The 16358-nt window shown below is 38.0% G+C and overlaps 1 protein-coding gene across 1 annotated transcript in view; it reads right to left on the reverse strand.

The window, feature by feature from the left end:
• The window catches only part of COL19A1 (collagen type XIX alpha 1 chain), a 406965-nt gene that overhangs the window by 326224 nt on the left and 64383 nt on the right, over positions 1–16358 (reverse strand). Inside the window, exons 7-9 of the mRNA XM_051855528.3 lie at positions 13658–13738; positions 9311–9436; positions 8367–8429 (exon numbers count right to left, since the gene is read on the reverse strand). Of these exons, the coding sequence (XP_051711488.2) occupies positions 8367–8429; positions 9311–9436; positions 13658–13738 (270 nt within the window). The remainder of the gene's footprint in view (positions 1–8366; positions 8430–9310; positions 9437–13657; positions 13739–16358) is intronic.

The raw sequence follows: 16358 nt of genomic DNA on the forward strand, positions 1-16358 counted from the left end.
TGCATCAATATGAGATGACATAGTTGCTTTAACCCTGTGTCACGATGCCAAACCCCTTCTTGTTCCTTTCTATTGTTTTTCATCTCTATAAAAATAAAGGAATGCTCCCTAAACAAATTCTCTCAAGATCATAAACTCAGGACAAGCTGTGTGCTTTTGGATACTGCAGTAGTTCCAATTCTAGTATGAGTTCTTTATAGTCTAACTTAGTAGGAACTCAATAAATAGTTGCTGACAAATAAAGATAATAAAATGAATATTCAGATATTAAAGTAGGATACACCTCTTTATGATTAAAGTGAATAGAGGGGAAATTTGTGTTTAAAGGGTAAAGGCTCCAACAAGAGTGGTTCAGTATTTAATCTTTTGAAATATTTAAAGCTGATACAATGATTCTTAATGATTATACAAATAAAATCATTCTTCTGACACAAAGACTTTTTTTAAGGGATAAATGTCTTTGGAAGTATTTTATCATTCTAAAACCACCACGTAAAATTTCTCCCTTTGCCAGTGACCCTGAATATGGAATTAGCAAACCAAAGAACTGGAAATTCAAGTTAAGAAATCTGTGTCTGCAGGTATATCATATTACAATCTCTGATATTTAAGTCACGTATGCCTTTCCAAGCACTTTGGTGTCACCTTCTGATGTAGGCAGAACAGACAGATGATATATCTCACATACAGATAACCTGGGGACACTGGTGGCTCGGCCAAGTTCACACTACTAACCAGAAAAGAGTCAAAATTAATCTGGAGATCTACTCCATAAGTCTTCTTAATTATGCTGCCTTGGGAACATTGTCTTATGTACATGGTATTCTCTCAGCTATAAAATGAGGATAAAAACAGTGACATTTTTCATGAGGTCTTTAGGATAAAATAATACAAACACAAAAAATGTTGAAGTGCTTTTATAATATAGAGGAGACTTCAAAATTGGCACTACGTAAAAAATGAATACTAAGGAGGACTGGCCTACATTCAGAACCCAACTTGGCCACAAGCTACCTGGCCTTGGGCAATGATTTCACCCCCTAAATCACAAATTCCCCATCTGTAAACTGATACCAACAACATGCAGAGCTACCACAATGATCAGATCAAATACCCAGATCACCCTTCTTAGTGTCCAACATGTGGTAAGCCTTAAATAAACACTCATTATTTCTATATTGATTTATATGTGCAGTTTCATTCAAGTAATCTCTAGGACTATACATTTTTCAATTATTTCAAATATTATAATGATACCGAAAACAAAGTTACCCCCAAGGATTGTTCCATAAATGGCAACAACAGACACTTTATCCCTTCTCAAAAATCTCTTTTCAAGCACCTGCTGGGGTGCCAGAGATACACCAGGGAACAATGGGCAGACACATTCCTTTGGGAGTCAGATGATTGTAGCCTTGTAGAAGTTTTAAGGAATCAGTCATCTCTCAAACGTTAGTCTCCCATTCTTCAAAAAAGTCCAAATAGATGACATAAACACTTCAGAATGACAAAGTTCCAAATTAAGGCATGAGTTAAAATCTGTTTCACCTCAGAAAAGATAGTAGCAACACCACCTACAACAAAAATCAACAACTCCTAGCCCTATTACAAATTTATTACTTCAGGCTGGCGCCGTGGCTCACTTGGCTAATCCTCCACCTGCGGCACTGGCACCCTGGGGTTCTAGTCCCGGCTGGGGCACCGGGTACTGGTCCCAGTTGCTCCTCTTCCAGTCCAGCTCTCTGGTATGGCCTGGAAGAGCAGTGGAGGATGGTCCAAGTGCTTGGGCCCCTGCACCCACATGGGAGACTGGGAGGAAGTACTGGGCTCTTGGCTTCAGATCCATGCAGTGCCGGCTGTAGCAGCCATTAGGGGAGTGAACCAACGGAAGGAAGACCTTTCTCTCTCTCTCTCTCTCACTGTCTATAACTCTCTCTCTGTCTCGCTCTCACTGTCTAACTCTGCCTGGCAAAAAATAAAAATTTATTACCTCATTGGCTACCAAAGAAATAAATACAAAGTGGGTAACAGGGGCTGTTTTGTGGCACAGGATGTTAAGCTGATACCTGTGATACCTGCATGCCATCTAAGCAGTGGTTCAAGTTCTGGCTGTTCCACTTCTGATCCAACTCCCTGAAAATGTGCCTGGAAATGCAATGGAAGATGTCCCGCGTTCTTGGACTCCTGGCACCTTCATGGGAGACTTGGATAGAATTTCTGGCTCCTGGCTTTGGCCTGGACCAAACCTGGCCATTGTGGCCATTTCGGAAGTGAACCAGCAGGTGGAGGATCTTCCCTTTCCCTCGCTTCTCCTCCTCCTCCCTCTCCCTTCTTATCTCCATATGCCTTCCAAATAAATAAAAGATTTTTTTAAATGAACACATTATAGGTGAGTTTGAAGCAGGAAGAAGGGAAAAGACAAATCTTTATGCATGGAATTCTGCCTAGAATTACAGTCCACTTGCAGTCTACTCCATTAACTCTTAGAGGAGGACATCTCTCAAGACAGATCCAACTACTACCTAGCACCTAACATGTACCACCTTATAACATCTCTCTATCTCACTGTATATGTAAAATTCTTGAGAACAGAAATGCATCCTCTTCTTGATATTCCCTACAGTATCCAGTAACACACCTGAAAGAAGATATACAACAAAGGTTGGCTATCTACATAAAGGGTACCGAGATCCAATATGGTTGAATATGGAAAGGATGTGCTGACTTTAACAACAGGAATTAAAAGAAGAAAAGGAGAGGAACTGCATTCTTGGGGAACAGTTGGAAGTTCTAAAAAAAGAAGAGAGACATCATGAAGCAGTAGTGGAAGGTACAATCACATTGTAGCAAACAGGATACCACCAACAACTCCCACAACCAGTGGCTAGAGGGGACAACATTTTATTGAGGCAATGCACCCAGCAACCAGCTAGGAAGAAACATTATCTTAATAAGGTGGGTAGAGGTTGTTGCAACCATGTGTGATGGGGGGAGTATTTTATTAAAGGGATAAATATGTGGTCCCCACTGAATCTGATTCTGCCCTGGAGGGTTGGCAGGACAGGATACCCACTTAAGGCCAGTGAAGCACTACCCCCCTCACTCAATCAAGGTACCTGGACCCAACTTGCCAAAGCAGAACACCAACCAATCTATCAGTTAGGCAGCAGGCTCTTTTCAGGGACCAGGGAGGCTTGCAGGGCTAAGTGGATCCCCTACTCCCTCTGATTGTGAGAGATCTGCTCCCTCTGACAGTGGAAATTCTGTGACTGTGCAATACTGTGTGATGGGGTGTGTCTGGGTATTTGGGCAAGCACTGCATCTGGCCTCAGAGGCTAAGGGTTCCACACTTACTCCAAGTAGCACACAGATCCTCTGTGTGGTTCATGAGCCAGTGTGGGTGAGGTGCCTCGGCACTGTGGGGTCAATCTGGGTAGCCAGTTCACTTTGGCAGGTAAGGGCTGATGCTGTGATCACATCAGCTGATAAAATCATATCCTCCCCCTGCTGATCATAGAGATCTACCATACCCAATTTGGGTGTCACCCTGGACACATGCCACATCCTTGAACACTGACCAGAGTTCCTTGGCCCAACCCAGCACATCCCTCTGATATACACTGAAGGATCAGATATTCCACTAAGCCACAGGGGCATATTTCAAAGATAAAAGCCCTCAGAGGAGAAATCCAACAATTATGTCCACAAATGCCTAAAAATAAATGCAGAAAAACAAAGAGCATGAACAGGAAGACAATATGACTCTCCACAAGGGGCTCAACACTTCAATATTAGAATTTGAAGATGAACAGATTGATGAAATGCCCAAAAAAGAATTCAAAATAATGACTCAAAAACACTGAGAAGCAAATATATGAATTAAATAAATTCATGCATGACATGGGTGAAAATTCTGCTGGGAGACAGAGATACTGAAATTCAACTGAAATATTAGAAATGAAGAATTCAATCTGTTAAATGAAAAATACAGGGGAAAGCTTTAACAGTAGGCTTGGTGATGCAGAAGAACGAACATCCAAACTATAAGACAAAACTTTGGAAACATACAAAAAAAGAAATTAGAAAAGAAAACAAAAAATAGTGTTTGAGATTTAGGAGATTCTTTCAAATGACCAAACATACCGTATCTTATCCTGAAGTTGTAGAAAGATGGAATGGATTAGAAGAACTATTCAGTGAAATAATAGCAGAAAACTTCCATAATTTGGAGAAAGACATTCAAGTACAGGGAGCACATAGAACTCCTAAAGACATGATCAGAAAAGATCTTGAATATTACAGATTATAGTCAAACTTTCAATAGTGTAACATACAGATTCTCAAATGTGCATGAGAGAAATGTTAGATTAACTTCAAAGAATCTCCAATTAGACTGAAAGCTGATCAGAAACCCTATAGCAGAGGAGAGAAAGGAGAGATATAACCCAAGCCCTCAAAGAACAAAAAAATGTCCAGACATAATATTATACCCAGAAAAGCTCTAATTTATAAAGGGAGATGAAATAAAGGCCTTCCAAAGAAAATAGAAATTGAAAGAATTTGTCACCACTCGTCCAGCCTTACAAATAATACTTTAGAATGTGCTACACCAAGTCCAATCTTTGGCCTTGATAAAGGCACTTGGGCTGCAAAAGACCAACAAGGCCACCTCACCAAGGATGGGTGTTTCCTTCTCGGTTCCTGCTGCTTTCTGATACCATGTGTGGGGCTGGTGCTGTGGCTTAGCAGGTAAAGCCTCCAACTCCAGTACCTGCATCCCATATGGGTGCTGGTTTGAGCCTCACCTGCTCCACTTCTGATCCAGCTCTCTACTACAGCTTGGGAAAGCACTGGAAGATGGCCCAAATGCTTGGGCCCCTGAACCCGTCTGGGGGACCCGGATAAAGCTCCTGGCTCCTGGCTTTGGATCAGCCCAGCTCCAGCCATTTTGGTCATTTGGGGAGTGAACCAGCAGCTGGAAGCACGTGCGCTCTCTCGCTCTCTCACTTTCTCTCTCCATCTGTAACTCTGCCTCTCAAATAAATAATACAACCTTTTTTAAAAAAAGAATGTGCTAGACACAGAAACAGAGAATGAAAGTCATAATTATGAAGAATGTGAAAGCTGAACATCCCTTAGTAAAGTACAAAGGAAATCCAAAGCAAACAATAGGAATATTTATGGAAAAATGGCAGGACCAAATTGTTACTTATCAATAATATCCATGAATGTAAATGGCCTAAATTCTCCCATTAAAGTTACATACTAAACACACTAAAAAAATAAGACCTATGCCAGCAAGAAACTCATGCCTACAAGAAACACACCTCACCAACAAAGATATACACACAGACCGAAAGTGAAGGTATTGGAAAAAGATATCCCAAACGGATGGAAAGAGAAAGGAGCAGGAGTAGCCAAACTAATATAAGGCAAAATAGACTTCAATACAAAAACTGTTAACAGAGACAAAGAAGGGTATTACTTAATGACCAAGGGTGCGATTCAACAGAAAGATAAAACTATAATAAATGTTTACATAGCAATGCCAGGGCTACTGGCTATGTAAAACAAATGCTAATGGATTGAAAGGAAGACATAGGCTCCAATACAGTAAGAATGAGGGGACTTCAATATCCCACTTTAATCAACCAGACCAAAAAGCAACAAAGAAACAACAGATTGGGAGAAGTTGGGAGAAAAAGGCAAGCATGGTTATCTTTTTAGAGCTGTACATATAAAATGCATGAAATCTGTCCTATGTTAATAAAAATTAAAAAATAAAAATAAACAACAGAGATAATCCACATGATGGACCAAATGGACCTAACTGAAATCTATAGAACATTTCATACCACAGCTGTAGAATATATTCTTTTCATCAATGCATGAAACTTTCTCTAGGATAGACCATATGCTAGACCACAAAGCAAGCCTCAACAAATTCAAACAAACTGAAATCATTCCATGTACATTTCCTGGCCACAATGAAATGAAGCTGGAAATTAAAACATGAAAAACTCCAGAAAATATGCAAACACATGGACACTAAACAACATGTCTTTGAATGAATGATAGAAGAAATCAAAAGGGAAATAAAAAACTCTTAGAAATGAATGAAGATGCCTACCCAACATATAAAAACTTATGATACAGCAAAACAGTGTAAAAGGAAACTTTATAGCAATTAGCACCTACATCAAGATATTGGAGAGGCATCAAATAATTGGTCTAAGAATATATCTCAAGGAATTCAGAAAACAAGAACAAACTAAACCCAAAATTAGAGGAGGAAGGAAATAATTAAAGAATAAACAAATTTGAAACAAAGAGATACAAAATATCAGTGCAAAGAAGACCTGGTTTTTTGAAAAAATAAACAAAATTGATAGATCACTGGCCCAACAGACCAAAAGAGTGGGGAGGTGGAGGGAATATCCAAATTAACAGCATCAGAGATGAAAAAGGAAATACTACAACAGAGGCCACAGAAATAAAAAGAATCATCAGGAATTACTACAAACAGCTATATGCCTACAAATTTGAAAATCTCAGAGAATTGGATAGATTTCTGGATACATAAAATCCACCAAAACTGAGTCATAAAGCCATGGAGAACCTAAATAGACTAATAACTAAAAGGGAGACTGAATCAATAATAAAGACCCTCCCAAAAAAGAAAAGCCCAGGACCAGATTGCTTTATTGCTGAATTCTACTAAGTTTTTAAAGAATTAGCTTCAATTCTTTTCAAACTATGAGGCCAGCATCAGCTTAATTCCAAAACCAGACAAAGATAAAACAAAAAAAAAAAAAGAACTATAGATCAATATCCCTAATGAACAGCAAAAATCCTCAACAAAATACTAGCTAATCTAATCCAATCACACATCAACTCATTCACCTGGACCAGGAAGAATAAATCTGTGGTATGCAGGGATGGTTTAACATATGAAAATCAGTAAATTGATACATCACATTAAATTGAAGAATAAGATCTCATGATTATCTCAAGAGACACAGAGAAGGTATAAAGGACTAATATAAACTGATAAAGGACTAATATACAGGATTTACAAAGAACTCAAATTCAACAACAAAACAAGTATCCAATTATGAAATAGGCAAAGGACATGAACAGGCATTTTTCAAAGGATGAAATCCAAATGACCAAACATAAAGAAATGCTCAGGATCACTAGATATCAGGGAAATGCAAAGAAAAACCACAATGAGGTTTCACTTCTTCCCATTTAGAATGCCTATCATCACAAATCAACAAACAACAAATGCCAGCAAGGATGTGGGGAAAAGGGAACCCCAATACACTATTTTTGGTAATATAAAATACTGCAACCACTTTGGAATACAGTAGGGGATTCCTCAGAAAACTGAAAATAGATCTACCATATGATTCAGCCACACAACTCTTAGGGATTAACCCATATGAAATGAAATCAGCATATTGTCTATACTCACATGTTTATTGCAGCTCAATTTACAATATCTAAGATATGGAATCAACCCAGATTTCCACCAAATGATGACTGCATAGAGAATGTGGTATATATACACTATGGACTACTACTCAGCTGTAAAAAAGAATGAAAGCCTATCTTGCAACGTAATGGATGCAACTGAAAACCATTATGCTTAGTGAAATAAGCTAGTCCCCCAAACACAGATATCATCTGTTTTCCCAGATATGTGGTAGTTAATATAGAACAAAAAATTATATAGGAATGAAATGGATATGTTGTGATTTGATTGTTGTTTTTAGTCATTGTTTATAATCCTATGGAACCATCTTTCTAGTTTTTACTTGTTGAATATTCGGGTTAGTGTTACATTAAGGCTGTGATTATTGATGGGATTGAAATTATATTTTTGCAAAAAATTAAAAAGGATGGAAGGAAAGGGATTGAGAGAGGGAGAAGAGGAGGGAGGGAAGCATGTTTATCTTCTTAGAATTGTACCTATGAAATATATGAAATGTATTTTCCTTATATTAATAAAAATTTAAAAATAAGTAAACAAATAAAGGGTAGTGAGCTAAAGAAAACTCATGGGTTACATTCTGGCAGCAAGAGAAACAAGAGTTCATCAGCATTTATTAGTACTTCTAGGTATGAAGAGCAGCATTTCCAGATCTTTTCAAATTTCATGTCAATCTTCTAAAATGATTTCAGAAGCAGCACTGAATATTAATGTAGTATTCCTTATTTCAGTTTTCAGCATTTCAATATTGTCCTTGACATCCTTTCACAAAAATGTGCATTTGCATGGAACATAGGAAGCCAGATGGACACAGTTTTAAAGTCACTTTTGAATAAACCCCTCTCATCCCAACAGTATTTGGTGGTCTTACCGGCTCGCCTTTGTTCCCTTTCTGTCCAGGTGAGCCTGGAACTCCAGGTAATCCTGCTTCTCCCTGAGCAAAAAAAAAAAATGAATTTCTATATGAGAAAACATTCTGTTGCACTAATACAAAGCACTAACATAAATATGAAGCTGGAAATAGTAAAGCTAAAGTTTGGCTCTTCTTTGAACTGATGCTCATCTCCATCTGAATGCCTTTTTCCCATTGTTCCTGAGGCTCCAACACCATTTGGAATCATCTCCTTCAGGTACTTAACATGAAATGATGGCCACCAGAATATATGAGAATTTCCTCTAAACTTTCACCCACTCAGATCTCCATGATCCAGGAAGGAAGGAAGTAAAAGTGGATGGGTCAAGGCTAAGGGCACATTAAGTCACAGAGTGCTAGAGAGTACTCTGTTGTAGGAACTAGGGAAAGCTCTCCTTTCCTCAACCATGAGGCCACTCAGCCTACTTTCAGCACAGTCCTTATGATTGCCATTATCATCTATAAGAAGTTGATGTGGGTCCATGGGCCCAGACAGTGACCAGGGGGCAATACTGGCACAGGTCAAACAAATTATTTGGAGTAGTCTCCCTAACAACCTACTGAGAGGAGAGACAGCTGGTTGAAAATACTATGGAAAGTATTTTTGTATGTTTTTTCAACTGATTTCCAAGAACTGCAGCCTATTCTTGACACATGTTAAGTACTCGATATTTGCCTGTTGTACAGGTGGTTCCTCCCTTCATCTTTTTATTCATTCTAATTTATTTGGGCTTAGAGCCATCCACATAAAAATGCAGGAAATCCTACCTCCCATCTCTTTCTTTAACCTTCAGAAATGGAGTGGCTTAGGCAGTGAATTCAACAATCACCGAAGGGCAAGACACATTCTGTGTACCAGCCAAGAAGCCTGGTTGTCTGGAGTGGCTTTAGTGGGCACATACCTTGTTTGGAATGCACTGGCACAAGTCTTGAAGTTCTTGCTTTGCTGGAAGATATGCAGACATTTTACCGGCATAAGTTGTTACTGATGATGATGCAGTACTTCCAAAGTCATCCTGCTCGGAGCACTAAAGTCCAAGATGAAAATTCAGGAAATGAAGTCAATTCCAAACATTGGCTACTACCAAACTAGGTATGGGGCTGTCTGCAAGAACTGCCTTCTTACTAACTCAAAGTTGACACCAGTGTGTGAGCCTGTCACTAAGACTCCTCTGTTGACAACACAATAAATGTATTATAAATACTGCCGTCTTAGTGAGGAATTCTAACACTATATTAGGTGACATTATGATATCTATAGCAAGACCATACACTTATAAAAATTATATTCTTACAGTAATTTATACAAATAAAAGTGTATATTTGGGGAATAAAAATGAAATCAAACCATGTCATGAACCCATAAAACACAGTTTACTTCTGTAAAATGATTGCAAAAAATTGTAAAGTAAAAATTTCAGTTTATACTCAATGTTTAATCAAAATATACTTTGTTCTAGTCTATTATCCTTTAAAAATATTGAAAAGTTCTTCACTGAAATAGACAAGTGATGGATTTTGTACCTAGTGGGTTTAGAACATGCTGGACATGGATTACAAAGCAATGAATGTTTTTCACTCAAAAAATTAATCCTCACAGAATGTGAAGTGGAAAATGCATCTTTACTTCACAGCACCTCTACCCAGGGCCTCACATGTTTTAGGACTCTAAATTTGCAGTTTCAGAGAGGGTGAAGATATTAAGGGAAGAGTTCACGTTATTTTGTATATAATAAATTGTTTATGCAGACAAAAGTATTTTTAGGGCACAAAACTAAAATATTGCCAGTGGTTATGCTCTGTTTGGGAGCATGGTTTTTATTTATTTCATGTTTTGAATTTGGCTACATTTTCCAGGTTTTCTATAATAAATATGCATAATTTGGTACAAAAATTATTTTGAAAATAAGTAGTATTCTAATCCTGTATGCTATCAAGGCAAACCATAATAAAACCAGCACCAAGAAATAAAACAAATTAGCTTCCTATCCTTACCATTAGTTCTTTCATATCCATTTTCTCCAGATTTAATGATTATTTAGTTATCTCAATGTTTCCAAGTCTAAAAATCCAAAAATCATATCCAAAAGAAAGAAGATCATCACTAAAACAGTCAATTCATCTCGTATGACTTGATTTTCCAGGCAGTTATAGCCCCATGGGTCCCAAGTCAGATAACCCTCTTAGAAATTCACAGTTTTGCTCTGCATAAACGAGCCATTAAATTAGAGACTTGGGCTTTTAAAGAATGTCTCAGGATTTGCTATAAAATTAGTCAGACTCTCCAAAGAAAGTATGCAAACTTTTAATTTGGCACATATTCAGTTAATTAGCCCTTAAAATTTTAATTTCATATATAACTTATTTTCAACAAATGTGAGTTTCTTTTTTCCTATTTGTTTGCCATTCCCTCTATGTCTGTACTCATGAACCTCGACTGCTTCAGAAACTGAAGTTCTAACAGCTCTAATTGGAGTAGAGAGGCGTGTTTACAGAGCCACTTGAATAAGTCACCTCTGAAATGCTTCAAGCAGCAACACCCAAGAAACATGTATGATTTAAAATTTCAGGAAAAATTGTATTTTTATAACACATACATTAATACTTTCTGAATGAAAGACATTTTGCAAAGAGTTGAATATAAGAATAGAAGATAAATTTAGATGACTTCTATAAAATTATTTGTCTTCCAAATTGTTTACTCCTACTGGTAATATGCAGCATGTTTTAATTTAAGTTAATTATAAAATGAATGGTGATTTCTACCCCATCTCCCAACAATAATTACCAGCAGGGAAACATACACTTTTATTTTTACATGGTTGGAAATAAATTCCTCCCTTATTTTAAAACTAAGTGCCAAATAATTTTTTAAAATGTGATTTTTTGCAAGTTTTGTTCTTAAGTATATGATTTGTCACTACTTTCAATAATAAACTACTACCTATAATTCATCAGTAACTTAATTTTTTTCATAATTCAGGTTGAAGAAAATGTCCATTTCATAATGACACAAGGAAGCAATTGTTGGTCTGGATATACCACTTAGATATATCAGGATATCATCATTACTTTTTGATCAAAGAAAATTACTATTTTAAGGGCTTTTACATTAAAAAGCATAATTTTAAAATGTTTTAGAAATTAGTGTCTTCAAGATTTCAATGTGTGGCTCCAGGAAGTATAGGTATTTCAAGTCTGTAGACTGGCATCCTAAATTATCTTTTTAGATATTTATAGAAAGTTATTTGGCTGCCTTTCACTTTACTTGGAATGACAGCCATAAGCTAGGTTGCAGAAATGCATTAGAAAGCCAAGTTATATAAGTGAATGAACCTATAACATTTGAAAGACAAAGCTAAACTTTCAGACACTTGGTCACATTTCTTGTTTCACCATCCAAAGTATACTACAGAAATTAAAAATATATTTTTTAAAAGATGTATTTTTACTTTAATTGAAAGACAAAGTTACCGAGATAAAGGGAGAAGCAGAGAGAGAGAGAGAGAGAGAGAGAGAGAGAGAGATCCTTCACCCACTAGTTCACTCCCCAAATGGCTACAGTGGTTGGAGATGGGCCAGGCTGAAGGCAGGAGCTTCCTCCTGGTCTTCCAGGTGGTGCAGGGCCTCAAGAACTTTGGCCATCCTCCGACGCCCTCCCAGGCACACCAGCAGAGAGCTGGATCGAAAGTTGAATAGCTTGGACTTGACTAGGCGTCCACAATGGATGCTGACACTGCAGGCAGGCAGCAGCTTTACCTGCTACAACATAGCACTGGCCCCTAAAAATATTTTAATCACAAATGCTTAAAAAACTTTTCCCATAATTTTCTATGGCAATTATGGGATTTCTGGAAAAATCTAAGACCCAAAGAATCACTTTTTCACCTTTTACTAATTGTAAGTTATTTTAGTAAGTTGACTGCATTTATTTTATTTTGGGAAGTTAACTACATTTTTTATTGACACATAATATATGTATGTATTTATAATGTACAATGTTGATGTTTTAATTCACCTAAATACTGGGTAATAATCAATTCAGGTTAATTAGCATATCTATTACCATAAAAATATATCATGTCTTTATGGTCATCACAAAGTCTTCTCTTTTAGCTATACTGAGACATATTGCATTACAGTTAAATTATATTCACCTTGTTGCACCGCAGAACACCAGAACTTATTCCTCCTACCAGGTTTGTTTTTAGAATTAATCCCTTTCAAAAACCTGTGTGTCCCATCTACCTCCTTTAGTGGTTGATAAGTCAACACATCAAGAAAAAATGCTATAGTCATGAACAAAATGCAAGGCACAAAAACAAAACATAGAAGTGGAACTCTCCTTAGTGAGTCTAAATTGTACTTGAATAAATTAAAGACACATTCAGTCACAACTAATCACATAAAATGGCACACGTGACCACGACAATGAGAGAGAGAGAAAGTATCACACTCATCAATTTCTTGGAATGGGAGACTGGTAAAAGAAAACAATTAGGTTCAGAATCTGTAGGAGTGATTAAGGAGCTGTATTTACATCCATCACCATGGAGTCACTTGAACTTTGAGAAGAGATCAATAGGGAGCAGGGAAGGAGCTTTATTCATATTTGTTAGGGCAACATCTTAAGGAGCAGTGTTTTTGAGTGATAGATATTTGTTGTGGAAAAAAAGTGAATGAACAGATTAAGCCATGTTTCACAGATGTTTACCACTGATGTTACAAAGATAAAGGACTAGATATGAGGAAAGCAGTTGACATGGAAAAGCCCAAGTATGAGGTAAAAGTGGACTTTGGCAGTTACAGGGAAAAGGTAGTGCACTTTGTAATAACAGAACAATGGAAGATGAGAATGAAAAAATCGACCACAAAAGAAAACTAGCCAGGATGGATGACAGGCTAGAAAAAGCAGCTGAATGGTATCAGGTGTGATCATTGATGAAAGCTCACGTAACTACTAAGTGATGATGCCACTGTCAGAACACAGTTTACACAGAAAGGCATACATTCTCTTTTAGGTATATAGAGGCCAAAGTGAGGGCACGTCAGGCCTGAAATTCAGAGAGCAATGTTGGGATTTAAACTGTGAAAAGGCACTATGGGAGAGCATAAGGAGGCTTCTATCCTTGAAATGAACTACTCATTCAGCATCAGCAGAAGGCAGCCAGTGCCTTTGGACTCCACAGTTCATGTAGCCAAAGGTAACTGGCATTGTGCATGGTCACATCCCAAGAGAATTAGCTTACCTTGGTATCTGATATTTCACAGCATGATTCTTGAGCTATGAAGTTTGCATTACAGTAGATTTTAAGTTGGTGAAGTTCAATCTATCAAAAAATTAGTAAAAAGTATCATCAGGTTTTTTTTTTGAGAAACATGTTAAGACAGTTAAGAACTCTGATAATGTAGCTGGAAAGAAAAAGAAAGCTAGTAAAAATAGCTAGTAGGTATTTTCAATGTTTTTTGTTTAATTTAGGATTCACTACTTTTTGGACCAGTTTTAGAAAGAGACAGTCACATATAGCAAAAGATCTAGACAAAGAAAATCAGGTAGTAAAATTACTATAAATCTTGGCTAATTATTTAAGAATTTAAAAGTATTTAATTAATGAGAGGTATTATTATACACTACAATGATGTTCACACAATAACAACAAGTATAAAATTCTGGATAAATCCAAGTATAAAATTCTGGAGAAAAAGTCAGTGGTTCAAGATCATGATGGAGGAGGTGTCTGTTATCTGCCATTCCAGACCTCCTTCCTGTATGAGGCACTGAAATTAATGCACAATTCACAGTAAGAAAAATAAAGGTAATTATTTCATGAATTCTGTCTAAAACCTATGGATTATGTATTATACTGGTACAAACCTGAGCAAGAATCTACAATCTTTAAAGAAAAACAGATTTCCTTATATTTGCTAAACAGTTTGATGGAGTTTTTTGACATTTGAATATGAAATTAAGGAAAATAAAGGAAAGTATAATTGTGCCTTTAAGTGGAAGAACCACCACCTAAGTAAATAGTGCGAATTATTGAAAATATGTCAACCTGATAGATGCTCAGAAAGACTGAATTTCTTAGGAACTGATATTGCTTAATATGCTGTATTGAATAACACTTTATATTAGTAGCTATTGATGGGAGATTTGAAATTAGCTTGTAGTTGAAAATTTAATAATTTAATAATTCATTATATGATGATTCGACATAAACTATGTCAGAAAACAATCCTCTCCACCTTCCTCCTCCAACTCCTTTCTGTGCTTCTGTGCTTCTCTTTCCCTCTCCCTCCCTCCTTCCAATCCTTAATACATCTTTCGCTGTCTCTCATTATAAGAGAATTAGAGTTTACATGACTTTAAAGTCAAGGAGTAAGTATATAGAAAACAGACATCTGTGTTTAACTGTGACTCTCTACCCCAAAACCAAAAGGCAAAAGACGAACAAAGTTAATTTAACTCATGGAAAGCATTTGCCAACTCCAGGAGCAGATTAGCCTAGCAATTAAAATGCCCATGTCCCACACTGAAGTGTGGTGCCTGGATTTGATTCCTAACTCTGGCTCTTGATTCCAACTTCCCCATAAAGGAGACTCTGGGAGGTAGCCATGATGTTCAAATAATTGGGTTCCTGCTACTCATGTGGGAGATCTGTAATATGTTCCTGATCTAGTTCCAGCCGTTATGGGCATTTGGGGAGTGAGTCAGTGGATAGGAACAAGCTCTTTGTCGGGTTCATGTTCTCTCAATCTCCAATAAAATAATTTTTTAAAAAGAACTACAGACATCTTATGGATTCATAAGCAGCCCAAGATTTGCAGCAATGCAAAATTCTCTGACTCAATTAATTTTAATTATTTCTTTTCTGTGACATCTTGAAAGGCTTTTTAGGTTAACTCTTACTTATACAGTTTTTAAAAAATTATTCTTTTTAAAATGTTTATTTATTTGAAAGGCAGAGTGTCGCTCCCCCTCTTCGTGGAGGAACGACACAGGACCCTGCGCTGTTCTTTCGTCTGCTCGGCCCTCCCCGGGTTTGCTGCTGGTTCTTCCCAGGTTGGCTACTATCCCTTCCACCTCCGTGGAAGGGCAGTTCCCCCTGGCCACATTCCCCACTTCCGCAGGGGAGCGGCACACCGCCGGCCGGCTCTTCTCGGGGGCTGCACAGGTGTTCCTTCAGCTAGATGTTCCCCTTAGATGTTCCTGGTGCATGCCGTCTCTCTCCTCCTTTATAGTCCTCCTCCGCCAATCCTAACTCGGCTGCCCACACGCCGAGTACACTGCTCTCCTCCAATCAGGAGCAAGTCCTACAGTTTATTAGCTGAACTGGAGGCAGCTGTGTGGAAGCTGTTTACTTCTCTCCCAGTGCCATATTGTGGGAGAGCAGATGCATAGAATAAGTCTTAATTCCAGTAACTCAGTCCAGTCCGGGCTGCTCCCCACAGATCCCCCTTTCTTTTTATTTTTGGCGTTGATACGCGCCTGTCTTCGGTGTCCCGCGGCACACACTCTGCTCTACTTGCTAGAGTTGCCACAGGCTCTTACAAGTCCTATCAATCAGGCAAACCGAATCCAGGTCCTCTCTTCGCCATGTTGTGAGGAGGTTTTTAGGCGCTGATGCGTGCCTGTGTTCGGTGCCCTGCAGCGCATGCTCTGCTCTGCCTGCAGGGGCTTACAAGCCCTAACAATCAGGCAAATCGAATCCAAGCCTTCTCATTGCCGTATTGTGGGGGAGACTTATTAGTGTTGGTTCGTGCCTATCTTCGGTGACCTGCAGCTCATACTCTGGTCGAGCTGCTTGCTGGTGCTTACCGCCTTAATCAGGCAGACCGAATCCAAGCTCTCACATAGCAGTGTTGTGGGGAGGCCTTATTGATGTTAATTCGTGCCTGTCTTCGGTGACCTGCGGCGCATAAGCTGCTAGCCGCCACAGGTTCTCATCG

Source organism: Oryctolagus cuniculus, chromosome 5 (assembly GCF_051225735.1).
Source record: "Oryctolagus cuniculus isolate XC-2025 breed Fujian yellow rabbit chromosome 5, ASM5122573v1, whole genome shotgun sequence".
In the NCBI taxonomy this organism is placed as follows: domain Eukaryota; kingdom Metazoa; phylum Chordata; class Mammalia; order Lagomorpha; family Leporidae; genus Oryctolagus; species Oryctolagus cuniculus.